This window comes from Balaenoptera physalus (genome assembly GCF_965194825.1).
Source record: "Balaenoptera physalus genome assembly, chromosome: 2".
Taxonomy (NCBI): domain Eukaryota; kingdom Metazoa; phylum Chordata; class Mammalia; order Artiodactyla; family Balaenopteridae; genus Balaenoptera; species Balaenoptera physalus.
In genome coordinates, this window is record NC_138883.1 from 31333101 (window position 1) to 31350601 (window position 17501).

General features: G+C 35.4%; 1 protein-coding gene across 7 annotated transcripts in view; it reads right to left on the bottom strand.

Annotated features, from left to right (window-relative positions):
* The window catches only part of PCNX1 (pecanex 1), a 499400-nt gene that overhangs the window by 363259 nt on the left and 118640 nt on the right, over positions 1 to 17501 (bottom strand). For all 7 annotated transcript variants that reach the window (XR_014261020.1, XR_014261021.1, XR_014261022.1 and 4 more), the window contains 7 exons: positions 11438 to 11547; positions 10926 to 11031; positions 9124 to 9216; positions 6241 to 6391; positions 4218 to 4359; positions 3365 to 3542; positions 677 to 785 (listed from right to left, as the gene is read on the bottom strand). Coding sequence is in view for 4 of the 7 variants with exons in the window: in XM_082451496.1 (XP_082307622.1) it covers positions 677 to 785; positions 3365 to 3542; positions 4218 to 4359; positions 6241 to 6391; positions 9124 to 9216; positions 10926 to 11031; positions 11438 to 11547 (889 nt within the window). In the remaining 3 variants the exon portion in view is untranslated. The remainder of the gene's footprint in view (positions 1 to 676; positions 786 to 3364; positions 3543 to 4217; positions 4360 to 6240; positions 6392 to 9123; positions 9217 to 10925; positions 11032 to 11437; positions 11548 to 17501) is intronic.

A 17501-nucleotide genomic window follows, 5' to 3' on the forward strand; every position in this document is an offset into this window, starting at 1 on the left:
AGGAATACAGAAGAAGGTGTCACTGGACAGTATAAGGGGTAGAAGCAGAAAGACACAGCCAGGAAGGTACAGCCTGGCATGATGCTCTGGAGGGAGCCAAATAAACATTTGCTAACATGTGTCTGGTAAAATTCCATTTATCACTCTTGGGTAGAGATGGTTTTAATTTTCCAGAAGATAAAAACTAAAATTTAAAGATACAAAAGTCTGCATATCAACATCTACAAGGTCCCTAACCTTTATGTTTACTTAGAAAGTACCTTTAAGAAAGGATGAGAATAGAAAATTTTGAATGTAAGTTTAATTACTATCATATCAATATGGTAAATGTTTTGAATGCTCATTCATTTATAAATATTTCTAAACACATTTTGTATATATTGAAAATTCCTGTACTTCAATACTCACATATATAAACATGAAATTTTTAATCAGCATTACTTAATTATAAAGCCTTAATACTTTTCTCATGTTCAGATGATCTGTGAGCCACAGAAGTTAATACAAATTAAACAATCAAAATTGGTATAGGTGTGGGCTCAAAAGACCGTGAATTTTTGATAATTTATCATATAGTAACCTATATTCTATGCCTGTGAAAGGTTATGCCTACAAACCAACATTCTCATCAAGGATATGACTGCCCTTTCTTATAAAACTTTTATTAGAAGGATACGGGGCACTGCAAAGGGCTGAGCGAAAGCATGGAAAGCAGAACCCCATGTAATTTGCCATGGAGCAATGTAAGTGTATACAAACTGCAATTTATAAAGGAGTTCCCAAAGCTGTAGGAGGAAAACAAAAACAATCAGTAAAAAGCTTACCATCAGATTTTTTAATTAGAAAATGAAAAACTTCTAAAATGATTTTCTTCCTAACAGGGAAATAGCATGGAAATTATTTGCCATTTGCATCAAAGGAAAAGAAATATCACTGCCCAAACACTGCATATGTTTTTAAGTAAAGACAGTTAACTGACTTACGGATTTGTGTTTTATCAGTTTAAAAAATTCTATGCTCTCTATTGGTTCTATTACTACTAACAAGCAAAATCAAAAAAAAAAAAAATCTAGATGTCTGTAAAGCTTAAGCAATAAATACATATTTTTTATTCTGACATTTCCCTCAAATTTTAGTGCTTTGGAAAATGAGTAAGTTTTAAATGCAATGTCAAAAGGAATTTGAAAGCAGCCAGGCAGGGGATAAAGTTGTAATTCAGTTGTCACTGTCTGTTTCCTAAGAATTTAGGAATTACTAGTGTGTATTAGTCATCTGTTCATAATCAGAATTGTTATTGCCAATGGAAACATAATATACATTTTAATCTTATTTCAATTAGGATCTGTTTTGTTGTTGAACATGTCTTCAACACTGAAACAGAACTATTGTGCCCAAGATTGCCTCTGCATGCTAGGCAATGCAAGGCCCCATTCTCAGAACAGATCACAGAATCTTAAAAGCAAGAGGTTCTGACTAATTCAGTGCCATGATTCAGGCACCAAACACCTCACATTTAAATTATTTAGCCGATTTACAAATGAACTTGTTTAATTTCCAATTTAAAAAAGAAATCACAACTTCAAACAATCAGAAAATGCAGATGAATCCCTGCATTCTTTGCCACGACTCCAAATTACGCTGGCAACCCTTGGTACTAATGGGATCAGGATGACAGGAAGTAAAAGCATCATGTATAATATCAGATGCCATTGCAACTGCTTAAAAACAGTGACTCAGAACACTCTTCTGTTTCTAAATGGGAAACAGACTGTACTCAAATTTTGACTGTAATATTAAAGAAAAATGATATGTAATTACATGTTTAAGTGATTAGTGGGTGAAAATATTTTTGTATACATTCAGAGCAATTTTTTCTTGAAATATTATTAAGTTGGTGGTACACCTTACAACGATATCTTAAAATAAATATATCTAAAGAGATCCCTTGAATATTACTTGCTTATTATCACTGTTAAGTTCTATGAAGTAACCATATAAAATGCAAACTCCTTACGGGCAGAGCTTCTCTGTTTTGCTAACTAATGTAGCCTAAGCATCTAGAATAGTTCTGGAACATGGTACACTCTCAAAAACAATTTGCTTAACAAATGAAAGTATTAAGAAAATCCAAACTAATGCGAGTTAAGTGTAGTGACTATTTCAAGGACTGTTTATATTTTACTGCAACTTTCACTTTTTTCCAACTGGTATAAGATTCAATACAATTTCCAATCTAAATATTAAATTTGTGAGAAATCACATGCTTTTTTTATACAATTCTCTGATTAACTTTCTGGCTTCCTCGTTTGATTAATCATGTTCACTAGAAGAGGAAATAAATGATAAAAATGCATACAAATTAGTGATTGAACAAATATAATATTGTGATATTTTAGAAGCTATTTAGCACAACATTTAGTACAATATTTAGAAACTGACTATTTCTAAAAGCTTGTTCAGATTAACGGTTTTCATTTTTACTGTCCCTATCCTAGGCCAGACCTCTATCATATCTGAATTACTGTCACAATCTCTTAAGCTGTTCTCCATACCTTTAGGTTCTCTCTTCCCCAATTCATCCCAAATGTGGCTGACCAGGCTAACTTTCCTAAAATTGGGATTTCACTGTGTTTTGTAGCTGCTCATATGCTTCAGCTCTCTGTCACCTATCAAATGGGATAATATATGTCAAAGTCCTTTGTATGTGGTCAGTGTTAACATGAAATCTAAACTATTTAATTTCAAATAATCTGACTACACAACCTATTTCACTTAGAAAGGCAGTGTGGCTCAGCAAGAAGATTCTTGGAGGCAGAAGATGCAGGCTTTACCATCTTGTTTGTAAAAAGACTACAGGCAACTATCCCATGGGTGATAACGAATTTTAGGAGCATTCTGTAAACTTCAGTATATCCTGCAAATAAACTAGTGTCTCACTGCTCCCGCATGGCCTGACTGCCTTCAGTCTCCACCATCTTCATTCAGTATCAGGTTATTTCCTCCCTCCATCTATGAAGCGGCCCACAGTTCAGCTCAATTATTACCATGTTTGTCTCTAAAATTATTCAAAACCACACCCCCTTTTGGAAGAACCCATATATTTATATACTTATTAGAGTTCCTCTAATTTTTCCATATAATTTAATCTTACCTTCTTAGCCACAGCAAGAAATATATCTTCTATGGATGACAGTGACTGGCATTGTTTAGGGATTCTAATCCTAAATAACTGGTTGACTGAAGAAAGATATTACTTAAAAGATAATGAAGCGAATGAAACGCAAGCGTAATCCTCACTAAATGGCATATTGCTTAGGGAGACACTTTTTTGCAGATAAGGATGTTTCCTTCAGTGACAAATTACCTTGCTGAAGAGTATGGACATGAAGAAGAGATCCAACAGCATGGTCTCTGAAAAAGCTTCACAGTCAATGTTGAAAAAGAGCACAGTAAAGATGACTGTGACATACTGACAGGCGGGGCTGCTGAAAGAGGACCGCAGCAACTTCAGACCAGCAATGGTCATCATTAAAGCACCTAATCTACAATATAAAGAAAGCACATTCATCAACTGATGACTGAAAACTTTAATCTACGAACTTGAGAAAAATCACCATTTCATTTACTAAGCTCAGAAATATATATATCAAATTTAAACTTCTAAATATTCCTTTGTAAGCATATGTATCATAACTCTTATCCTTTATATAAATAATAATGTTTAAAAAATAAGTAACACTGCTGCAATTCTGACATTTGGTTCTCCAGTTTCTCAGTACTTCTATTGCTTAAACATTAACAGCATTTAGCACATAAAAAACATATTAATGCTTACCCAACAACATGTACCTAGTGTAGTGGGTAGGCCTACAGGATGATTGTATAGGCAAATGAACACCTAAATGGTCTGATTCACATAGTACACAAAAATAATCATCTCTAAAACTTACCATCTAATATTAAAATTAACCTTATTTAATAAATGTCATCTCATAAAATGTTAGTTCACAATGAGATGTCTGGAGTAGTAATATGCCAAGAGCAGAAACAGATGTTCAGAAAAGGGAAGTCCAAGACAAAACTTCACTTGAATTTTTCACACAGTACTTTGCACCAAAGGGACACTCAATGATTACTTGTTACTAGATCAGTAACTTAAGACATTGCTATGACAGACCCCAACAGTCAAACGTAGATAAGAGGAGTACTGTACTTACTCTGTATCCAGTTTTCTTGGACTAGCAATTGTCTCTGCACTGCTACTAAGTTCATTGAGCACAATCAATGGATAGATGATATTCTTCTCCACAAAAAGAAGCCACACATGAAGTTTCTCAAACCACATCACAGTAGCTGCGTCTAACAAGGCAATATTAAGTCAAGAAAACCATGTCATCTAATGCATAAAATAGTCTGGTAATGTGATAAGAAAGGAAAATCTCACCACTCAAATGCAGCTGTACTATAAATAATGTAAGTAATCCAGTATGTCAATCAATAGTCAATTTTATGAATTCTGAGACACATCCAACTTTCCAACTTAGATGTTAAATTTAGATGAACTGAATTTCATTTTAAATTTTATTCTTGAAACCTCAGTTTTTAACCATAACTTTTTCTTATTTATGCCTATAACTTTTGGAGAAAAGGTTAGTGAAGATTATTAGACTGCCCCTTTCCCCCAAAAGAAATAAATGATCTATTAAATTATCTGTTTTTAAAATCCTTATATACACATACATCTTATAAGACATACATCTCAGAGCAGATATGAAAGTATGATATGTTTTGGATTCACACACTTCATAAGTGTCATTTTCACTGCCAGTAATATTTTCCCAATACTTTAATATTTAATGTCATTGGGGAAAGTGTCTAGCATAAGCTGAAAGATTTAAAATAAGGTCCTCCAGCTATCTGGAAATAATGTCAAGTACCTCTAGGAAGTTCTCTAATGAATCATATTTTTCTTTATAGCTACTATAGTCAAATTTGCTAATGCCTAATACTCTCAATAAGTGAAAAATGTTATGTTGATTCAAAATTTATAAAAATTTAGACTAAATGTTTTGTTAAGATAAAAAACAAACAACATGATCAATGATTTACTTTAATGAAAACCGTTCTTCAAAACAAACCAGATACACCTGCTAACATTTATATATGAAAGCAATTAATCATTAACCATCAAAAATACATCATTCTGAGTTATTTTCCTTATGGTAAGAATAGGCCAGTACAGATTGTTATAGTTTTACCTCATTTTACTACAATCTACACATTAATATTCAATTATCTCTCCAGGATCAAAATAGTGATCAAGATTACAGTACCATGATGACTTAAGCAATTTTGCTAAAAGGCCCAGGAAATATGCTTTGATACTGTAAAGTCAAGTTTGGTATAGAAATCTTTCAAAAGCTTCAGAGTTCTCTAAAGAAGTTAATTTATCTCCAAACAGTTGAGAAATTTACTCTCTATGGCAACTCATTAACTAAAGAGAAAGTCTGAGGAAAAAACATTGGCTTGTTTAATCACTGGCATATAATAATGATGACACAGGTATTAACTTTTATTATATCCCTAAAATGAGGAAGTATATTATAGGTCATGGAACCAATGAACCAGACTGATTACTTATAACAGAAAAGTCAGGGTTTAAAGTGACAAGTAAAAAGCTTGCCAAATGGACTGGCGTTCTACCTCTTTTTAGTCATTTTATACTTTATCCCAAATCTGAATGAATAATAGCAATTACAAATGTTTTTCACCTCTTTTCTCTTGATCAACTCTTTATAACCCTCTCTGGTAGGACATAGTGTCACTGGTGGAAACAGGAACGACCTTTCTATTCCCTTTATGCTTTGAGTTAAAAATATACCAAATAGAAGTCTTAAAGAGGATTGAGTTGCCTGCATATGGCAAGGAAGATTGAGGGTAAAGGTAGCGACTGGAAAGAGAAGTCACAGACATACACTGAAGGATTCATTAATGAGAGGTCTGTGAAGAACAACTTAGAGAAGGAAAGAGCAAGGTTTATTCTGTGGTAAGTTGGCATTTTAGCCTGACATTTATACTTCAACTGAAATGAAAGCAAAAGGTCTGATTCATTACAGTGTCAAACCTAAGAAATACAAGCCAAAGTGTTACTTGATGATACTTACTTAACTGTCACCTGTCAACAAAGTAAAAGAAAAAAATCCACAGTATTGAAAGGGAAAGTGTTAATGAAATACTTACTTCGAACTTCATACTGATTATACTCCACCGTCTTGAGCAGAGGGTGAGAGAAGCAGTGCCACGGTAGCTGCTTCCTAACTTGAGGCAGCACGTAATGGGTTACAAAACCCACGAAGCCGACAAGCGCATACAACACATACTTGAGCGCAGGCTAAAAGAAGGATAAAGTTGAGGACATTAAAAGTGATTTTGAGACCCAAAGGAGAATTTCTAATTGGTCAGTTCAATTTTAGTCAACTATAGAATCTAAAAACTAAACATTTGTCTGCAGTTAACATTTCTATATTATGTAATTTTCTGATTAAATCAGCCATAAAAGTTAGTGACTGTTCACGTATTACAGATATTTTAAAATGTGTTAACTACTTTCCTTGGTGTCTCACACTGTCAATGTAATTAGAGTGTGGCCTGAGGTATATTGCTTGCTTCCCTAAGAATGTTCTATGTGACTTGCAGAGCAATGTATTCAATTGTTTTAGCTAGTAGAGATAAAGGACATGAGCTAAATAAAACTGTAAGTTTGAGTGAAGAGCAAAATAGAATGAGAAAAAAGTTCTTTTTTTGTGGCTTCACATGGTTTGGAAGAGAGTTCTTATGTATGACTAAATCCACAAAAACCAAGTACCATCACTTCAAATATTCAAATTAAAAGTTATATGTTTAGAAACTAAAGAGGTTTCCATCGGACCCCTAAAGACCCACTGGACCTCACTCAGCTTGTGAGATACTCAGGAGTTAATGGTTCAAGTTGGAAGAGAAGAAAACAGGCAAAAATGTTAAAATTAAATAATATAACCTTTGCTTCTGGCCAAATGGAATAATAAGAGATTTACTCTATTCCACACGAACCAAAATAGAATAAAATATATGAACCAATGGTTTGCAATATACTAGACATAAGGAAATAATCAGTAAACACTGAGAGAAAGAAAATAGATGAGGTAAGTGTCAGGACTGCCCCAGCTTACTGCCCTTAGATACTTTCCAAGTTGCAGTGAAGGGAGGGGAACCCACATGAAGCCTGGTACCTCCTGAGTTGAGGAGATAGAACTAAAAGCCTGGAGACAGCAAAGCAGCTGGAGCTCACCAGAGCAGACAGTGTTCCAAAGAGAAAACTGCATGGAGACAGAACTTCGAAGATCTGCAGAGTCTCCCTCGAGTATTCAGGGGAATCAGCACATGTGTGTGGGAGGGAAGGGAAGGAACCTCGCCAAGGGATTAGAGAGAAGAGTATCCAGCACTCACACAGGGCTAGGAATAGTGCCTGTTCTCACAAGCCAGGTTGGAAAAACTCAACATTCACAGGGCACTGGTCAGAGTATTCCAAAGCGTGTTGCCTCAGTAGGGGGAATATTAGCCCTAAACTAAACAGCCCTAGTCTCAATTAAGCAATCTTAAAAGTTAGATCTGAGTTAGAGCAAACTGTTAACAAGTAACTTAACAGTGACAAAAAACAAAGTTCAAGAATATTTCTAGGAATACAAAAATATCCAATACACAAAAGGCAAACCTTATAATGCTTGACATCCAATCAAAAATTACCATGCATGCAAAGAATCAGGAAACTATGACCCATGGGGAAAAAAACCAATTAATCAAAACCAACCCGTAAGTGACACAGAAACTAGAATTATGAGACAAGAACATTAAGAGAGTTAGAAGTGAATTCCATTTGTTCAAAAAAGTGAATAGAGGCATGAGAGATACAAAAAAAGACCTAAATCCAACTTCTAATGATGAAACTTGTTAGTCCTGAGACAAAAAATACACTGGATGGGATTAACTGCAGATTACATATTACAGAAGAAAAGATTAGTGAGCTTAACAACAAAGCAATAGCAATAGAAAGTATTCAAAATTAAACATGCGGGGGGCGGGGGGGGGGAAGAATTTAAAATGAACAAAGCATCAGTGAACTGTGGGACAAATTCAAGAGGCCAAATATACATGTAACTGGAGTCCATGAGTGGGGGTGGGTGGAGGGACAGCAAAAGGAAAAGGGAAAAAACATTTACAGTAATAATGACCAAAATTTTCTAAATTTGATGAAAACTAGAGCACAGATGCAATGTACCCCAAACACAAAAACATGAAGAAAACTATGTGGAGGTGCATCATAATCAAATTGACACCACGCAGAAATACAGGTCTGCACAAGAGAATGAAGAGCCCTGAGGACGGTAACCGCGTGGCCTGCAGATGCGCAGCACTGCACTGCAGGACCAAGCATCACCCACACCCGGGCCTGATTTAGAGGACGGCATTCTGGACTTCCAGTTGTAGTGGGATGAGACTTTGCGGGGTTTAGAAGGATGTGAATCATGGAGGCCACAGGGCATACGGTGTTAGTCCAGCACGGTTCCTGGTGTTTGTGCCTGCTTGTATTCCCCTCCCACACCGCAGTAGGGCTGCCCTGTATGACCAATGGATACGGAAGGAATGGCGGTATGTATGCCGCATCCAACGTCAGTTATAAAAGACGGGGCCTTCGGTCTTGGGCCTTCTCTCTCTAGGATCACTGGCTCTGGGGGAAACAGGCTGCCATCTTGTGAGGACACTCAGGCAGCCCCTGGTGAGGACCACATGGAGAAGAACTAAGGTCTCTGGCCAACAGTCAGCGAGGAAGTGAGGCCTGCTGACAGCCTCAGTGGATTGCAGCCATGTACGACTGCAGCATCATAACACATGCTGAGCCGGGATCATCTGGCTAAGCCACTCCCAGAGTCACGGCCCATGAGAAACCATGAGCAAATAAGTATTTGTTGTTGAAACCAAACAAAAAGTCATATATTTCGGCATTACGGACCAACACTACAATCAAATCAGAAGTGAATCCAAACAAAGTTATTTTCCCCGAGTGAGAAGAACAAAATGATTCCTTACCTGCAATACTGTGAACACTGTGCTTACATGAATAGCAAAATACAGCACACCAATTACAATGCACACTACTAGGTCAGACTGTAAACGCTCGCTCTGTGGAACAAAACAGAATAATCAAACATTACACTAAAATTTAAACAAAATCTTTCCTCCCAAGTGGCCAAGCTTAAGAAATAAGTTTTCACTGATCCTATTCTGTAGCACTTCTAGGTATTTCTTACACATAATAATTAACTACAATAAGTCTTATTTTCTTCCTCGGTTTCCTCATATTTTGGTTTGATACTGCAATACCAAGGAAATTAAACTAAGCTTAACTAGTTCCACACACAGTAAACATATCATAACAAAGTCTTTTAGAATGAAGACTTTTCCCCCATTGGTCTGTAAGCTTTACATATGGGAAAAAGAAATGAGATATTTAAGTTCTTTTATAGGGTATATCCTTTTGGATAACAAAGTTATATTTTCATTGGCCTTCTGAAATGTTGAAACTGCATGCATATGTCCTGTTCTACTTATTGAATCTTGTTTTTTTAAAAAATATATTTATTTATTTTTGGCTGCGTTGGCTCTTCATTGCTGCGTGCGGGCTTTCTCTAGTTGGGGGGAGCGGGGGCTACTCTTTGTTGCGAGTGCGTGGGCTTCTCATTGCAGTGGCTTCTCTTGTTGCGGAGCACGGGCTCTAGGCACGCGGGCTTCAGTAGTTGGGGCTCGCGGGCTCTAGAGCACAGGCTCAGTAGTTGTGGCACACGGGCTTAGTTGCTCCGCGGCATGTGGGATCTTCCCGGACCAGGGCTCGAACCCGTGTCCCCTGCATTGGCAGGTGGATGCTTAACCACTGCGCCACCAGAGAAGTCCCTACTTACTGAATTTTGGTTCTTTTAGTGGTTGCAGTGAAAACCAGAAACCTCTTGATGTCTTTGGTCTTCAACTGACCCACAGATTTATGCTTTTAAGCTAATACATTCAGAAATATCCTATTATACTTAACAAGAAATGTCCTTTGCTAACATGAAAACTAAAGTCAGAAAAAATTGTTTAAATTATATCTAGAGGCAGTTTTGTATTTTTCTAAAGTTTTCTAAAGAATATGTGAACAGCTCAAGTTCAGTGAAGGTAAATATTACCTAATTCAAGACCGATATAAATTCAGTCTTTCATAAATGGAAATATGTAAAATAACTTAGGAAAAACTGTTTTATGTTTTGTTCCATAAGGCAGATATGAATCTGCAGAATTCATTTTTTAAATAATAACTGAAAGAATGCAGGTAACATTAAAATTTTTTAAATTACTACATCTGCTTGAGTATATGAAATTAGTACAGGTTATTGTTCTCTCCTTCAACCTGGAAAATAAACACACACACACACACACACACACACACACACTTACCCTTGAAAAACAAAACACACTAAAAGACCAGCAGATGACTTATAAGGATGTAGCTTTTATCAACAAAAATAACAACAAAATAAATCTAATTTATGTTAATATTCACCTTTCAAATCCTAGTTTAAATTCAATAGGATTAAGAATTCTATAAACAATGCAATCACTTAATCTCGCCTTATCTAAAAATAAATATTTAGCATACTGTTCTACATTGAAACAAACTTTGAGGAATGAGCATTTCTTACATGTTAAAATTGAAATAAAAACCACCAACATATTACAACTATATCTGTATTTTTCCCCAGTTATTAAAATTGTGTTACCTCAAGAAGTGTTCATTATATAACATGATGAACTATATAAAATTTAAGTCTTTTAGGTCATTTTAAAAAGCTAAAACTTACAACAGAATTTCTAAGTTTTTCAGGCAGTGGATCTTTTACTTCAGACAATGGGTCTTCTGGATTTTTCTCTTCTGTTTTTGGAAAAATCTTGGATTGCACCAAAGAGCTTTACATTAAAAAAAGAGAGAAAATAATTTAAAAATATATTTATAACCTAAAAACCAGTACTTCAAATGGCAAATAAAGTTTATGATAGAAAATGAAGTGATCCAAGTATATTTACTCATTAAGCAAATGACAAATTCTAAAAAGTTTAAGATGCCATAAATAAGCATACAATAAGAATATTTTTATGAAAATATAGTTTTAAATCTTAGGAGAGAAAAAGCTAACAAATACTTTCAGCCAGTGGTAATCAGAATGACCCAAAGTTAATATATTTTGAAATCAAATATAGATAAGTCAAGAGCACTTTGACAAGGCATTGGAAAAACAGACTTTGGAAGTTAAACTTGAAAGACATGCCAACGTATTTAAATTTCTTTAATTCAGTAACAAGTAATCTCACTTACAAAAGTACAGACGGATCACTGCTTTGTCGGCTGAGATGATAGGATACTGCCACTGATAAACCACAAAACACGGAGAAAAGCACTGGAATATGCTGCCCATCCCAAGACTCCTGTCGGGGAAAAAAAGTTTGACAGAACAATATGCTTCCAACTCACAACGTACCACATGATCCTTTGATGTCAGTATTTTGGAGAAAGATAATTTAATTAAACAAAACCCTTTCACATGTTATTAATTGCATTTTATTCCACATAAACTTAGATTTATTACTTTCTGATGAACTAGAATCTAACTGCTAGATCATCGTCAGATTTCTTTTGGTACTAAAGCTCTATTATACACTAGGAATAATACATTTGTTTCTGATACATGCTGCTGTCAATTTCTTTCATATTTTAAGTGGTATTAAGTTTACAGTAAACTACGTTCTCTTTTTTGAAAAAGAAAATAACTTGGTGTAGCAAACTTCTGTTATATATAATAATGGAGTAGGAAAAGGCAACACATGATACAACACTTCAGGCAAAACAAACTGTTGACATTTGGTATGCTACTTTCTGGATGCCTCTGCTCATATAAAATGCCATTATGTCCTCCAGAGCACTGAATAGGCATCAGTGTTTCTTGAGTGAATAAACTGTATATTCCCAGAAATAAATAATACAAAGCTAGCTTCTAAGGCCAACCAAACATGTGGATGTGGATATGCCACGTCTGCTTTGCTCACTGCAGTATCTCTGGAGTCTACTAGCACGGTACTTGGTATAGGGTAGATAACACTGCTATAAGGAATAGTTAACAGTACTTAAGTATGGCCTCTGAGGTAAGCGCCTTTGTCTTTCTCTGGGGATTCAAGAGGGGAGAATGGCGGAGTGGGTAACCAAATGGTAGTTTATTATACAACTTGCTTTTTTTCCCATTTAGTAATAGTCTTGGAAATTGTTCCACATCACAACAGAGACCTTTTTTTTAATGGCTACATCAAAATCTTATCATCATCATCGTACTATGTGTATCATACTATGTACCGAGCCCCATTCTCAGAGCTTGATAAGTACTTCCTAAATTCTTACAATCATCCTTGGAGATATGTACTATTACTCCCCAATTTATAGATGAGGAAACTAAGGTACAGATGGTTTAAGTAATTTGTCCAGTTAAGTGGTGGAGCCAGGAACTGAACTTCCTGATATGTTCGAATTTACTGAGAATAAAGTTAAACGATATGTGAAGAGTTTGAGAACGAAAGAGAGATAAACACATAAGAAAACAAAGTAAAGGGGAAAACGAAATGTATGTAGGAATAGCATTTGCACAGTGATAGTAAGGTAAACATACCGGGTGTGTGAGGGAGACAAGGAAGGCTGCGTCTAGTAGAAATGTGGGGGGAGAGGTGAAAGAAAGTTAAGCCTACAATTCCATGACGTGCAGTCCATGGATAATGTCTAAACCTTGACAAAATACAAGAAGTGTAAGTTAGTTGCTTAGAGATACGGAAGCGAATACCAAAAGAATCAGCTCAAAGAATTGAAAGTGGTAACTCTGAGGAAGAAATAATGGGGTAGGGGATTACTGTTCCTGGCACTAAGTCTTGTAGAAATATTTGACTCTTTAAAAGATAACTACGTGCAACTCTGGTAAAAATGAAAACTGAAAAAAAGATGTGCAGTACAACCACTTTGGAAAACTGGCAATTCCGTTTTAGTTATCTACCCAAGGAACATGAAAACATATATCCACAAGAAAAGACTTGCACGAGAACATTCATAGCAGCCTTATTCATAATAGCCCTAAATTAGAAACAACCCAGATGTTCATCTCTAAGACAGTAGATAAACTGTGACATATTCATACAGTGGAAATAAGGAGGATTTAAAACTAAATGGGATACTTCTCTGCAACAAAACGGAACAAACTACTGATACACATAACGTAGATGAATCTCAAAAACATTATATGAACAAAACACATCAGTTACAAAAGAGTAAATATGGCATGATTCCATTTATATGAAGTTCAAGAACCGCAAACCTATAATAAAATAAAAGCGGCTGGGGCAAAGCGACTGGGAAGGAACAAGAGAGGGAACTTTCTGATGGTGATGAAACTATTTTGTATCTTGCTAGGGGTATATATTACACAGGCATATGCATTTGTCACAACTTATCACATTGTGTACTTAAGATACGTGGAATTCACTGTGCATAAATTTTGCCTCAAAACAAGTATCTGGAAAAAAAACAAAAGATGCTTGCATTTATTTAACAAATGCTTGACACTACTTTTTATTGCTCTCAGACAAAAAAAACCCTTAAATTGGTCTCAAAATGACTTATTTTATTTAGATTAATAACTTAGAATAATATGCAATACAATGATTAAAATATGGATTTGTTCTACACACTGTATTGGGTCTGAACGTTTTCACTTCATTACATAATGGCCCAAATTCTGGCAATCTCTTAAAAATATGTAAGCATCTAGAAAGTATATACATAAAAAACAGGAGGTACTAAAGTCGTCTTAGAGGAAAAATGTTAACTTTTAATGAGCTTTAAAGTTCAAGGAAAAACAAAACGTAAACACAAAAAAAGCAGAAATCAGAAATAACAGATGTAAAAATCTACATTAGTGAATAGATTAAAAAATTAAACCATTCCTAAAGGCATGCAACAATGTTCCCCAATGAGCCTAACTGTCCAGAAGTAACTTCTATTGTCAATTTCTTGTGTATTCTTCCATAAATGCTCTATGTATATACAAGCCATCAGGTGTGCTTTTTTTTAAAAAGGCACAAAGGAAACATCTATTTTTTGGCAAATTGCCTTCCTTTATATTAAAACACACACACACACACACACACACACACACACACACACGTACACACAGGAATATTATTCAACCTTAAAAAAAGGAAATTTTGTCATCTGCAACAACATGGATGAAACTGGAGGGTATTATGCTAAGTAAAATAAGCCAGACAGAGAATGACAAATACTGCATGTTATCACTTATATGTGGGGGGAAAAAAAGTCAAACTCATAAAAACAGAGAATAGAAAGGTGGTTGTCAGGGACTGGGAGGTGGGGGAAACAGGGAAAGGTTGGTAAAAGGGTACAAACTTTCAGTTATAAGATAAAGTTTAGGTACAGCATGGGCAAATGGGTAAAGAGGGTCAGAAGGTACAAACTTCCAGTTTTGTTTAGTATTTATTCATTTGGCTGCGTCAGGTCTTAGTTGCAGCACGCGGGATCTTTTTTTTAGTTGTGGCATGTGAACTCTTAGTTGCGGCATGTGGGATCTAGTTCACTGACCAGGGATTGAACCCGGGCTCCCTGTATTGGGAGCACGGAGTCTTACCCACTGGACCACCAGGGAAGTCCCAAACTTCCAGTTTTAAGACAAATAAGTTCTGGGGATGTAATGTACAGCACAGTGACTACAGTTAATAATAATGTATGCATATTTGAAAGTTGCTAAGAGAACAGATCTTAAGAGTTCTCACCACAAGAAAAAATATTTGTAACTATGTATGGTGACAGCTGTTAACTGGATTTATTGTGGTGCTCGTTTTGCAATATATACAAATATTGAATCATTACCTGAAACTAATATAATGTATATGTCAATTATACCTCAATAAAAATTAAAATAATAAACTTAAAAAATTTTTTAAAAAGATGAATAAGTTCTGAGGAGCTAATATGTAACACAGTGACTATAGTTGATAACACTGAATTGTAGAATTGAAATTTGCTAAGAGAGTAGAATTTAAATGTGCTCTCACCAAAACAAAAACAAAAACAAAAACAAAACAAAGGTAAATATGTGAAGTGATAAATGTGTTAACTAACTTGTCAGGAGGAATCCTTTCACAATGTATACGTATATCAAATCATACTGTACACTTTAAATAGCTTACATTTTTGTCAATTACATTTCAATACAGCTTGATAAAAAAGAAACAAATTGTATGTCTTGGAAATCATTCCACATTTGCACATAAAAAATCTATTTTGGGACTTCCCTGGTGGTCCAGTGGCTAAGACTCTGACTAGTCTAGGACTGAACTAGGGGTTCACATGCTACAATTAAAAGATCCTGCATGCCACAATGAAGACCCTACATGCGGCAATGAAGATCCCGTGTGCCACAACTAAGACCCGGTGCAGCCAAATAAATAAATAAATAAACAAATAAATAAATAAATTTAAAATCTGTTTTTATTCTTTTTCGTGGCTGTATAGTATTCCAGTGTGAGGCTATACCATAATTGATTTAAACAGTCACAAACAACAAATACTAGGTCGTTTACAGTTTTTGCTGTTACAAACACTGCTATGATGAAATCTCTGCACATAGTCTTTGCTCATTTATATAAGTACATCTGCACATTTATTCTATTACAATGGGGAATACCTAAAACTAAAATAGTCTAATGTAAATGCCATGGCCAAGAAAGAAGGAAAAAAAACATATCTCCCCGCCTGTCTTAGGACACAAGGTTCTAGTTGGCAGTTTTACAATTGCTGCTCTTCTGCTATATAATTATAGTTAAATAGGCCTTTAGAAAATTAGAAAACTTACTGCATTGTTAACTTCTATGACTGCAACTTCCAAATGATGATGCACTTTCCAAAACATGTTCTCCAAATATAGATCTAAAACCTTTATACCAGGATGGTTTATAGGTAGTGTAGCTGGGAGAAGCTTGGATTTGGATCTCATTACCTCCAGTTCCTTCCTGGGCTTAATGTCATCAAGTATCTCCCTCTCTGATCAATTTTCCATCTCCCCTTTTAAATGCAATCAAGGCTCAGATCTTTTTTAAAAAACAAAACCCAGAAAACAATCCTCATCATGTGCACAGGTTTCCCGACTATATTCTAGAGAGAGTAGAATACGTTTCCTTAATATCTATTCAAACCTAAACTTACATTCATCTAGCTTCCTCAGCCAAAACACCAAAAAAGCTGTTTTGTTAAAGTCACCAATATCCTATTAACTGTCAAATTCAATAAATTTTTTTTCACACTGTATTGCTTCTGAAGTTTCCTTTGTTGGATTCTGTTCCATCTACTGCTTAAATATTGGCATTTCCCAGGGTTCTATCTGCATCCTGCCAACCCAGGCTAGCAGTCTTTTTCTTATACTTTAATTTGTTGATGAATTCTAAATCTTTTCATCATTACTGCAAATAACTACCCACTATGTATCTCTGGATACCCCATGAATGCCAACAAATAAAAGTGTCTAAATGTAAACAATCACTTTCCCCAGTAAACTCAAAGATTTCCAATCATGTGCATTAATATCACTACCTAACCAGTTGTTCAAGCCAGCCCCTATCCAGCAGTCATCCTGGATCCTACTCTGGCTCTTTTCATCCACAGAGTTCCCAAATATATTCACTGAATCCAATTTTCATTAAGTCCCTTATAATTAAGACAGCAGCACAAGAGTCCCCCTACTTCTGATACTTCCTGCTTATATTTCAGTCTCCTTCACACTGGGGACCAAGTAATCTTTCTAAAATGCAACATTGATCATTTCCTTGCCTTACCTCGAATATTTGGTGGTCTTCCATCTCCACCCAATACGTTCAGGATAAAAGATATTTCATAATCCAGCCGTTGCTTACCTTTCCAGCCTTACTGTAGGCCATCTTTCCTCATGTACCCAAATTTCCAGCAATTCCAAATTATTTGCTCTTTCCTGTACATAACACACTTTCTTCACAACTCCATGGCTCTTCATCCCGTGTTTCAACTAGCTATTTCCTATTGTTCTTCAAATTTTGGTTAAAAAACCACCCCCTAGGAAAATCATCTTTAATCCCTTTAGGTTGAATAGGGTAATACCTTAATTTGTATACCTGTAACACTCTGTTTTCATAGCCTTCATCACCCTCTATTAAGAGCATCGATTGACTTGTTAATCACAGTTAACATATAAGCAACTTAAAAGCAGAACTAGGCACACAGTAAGCACAGTAAATGCTACTGAATAAATGAAGCAAGGAAGGATACTATGAGTCACTTTTCATAGCCCTTTCAACCCTAT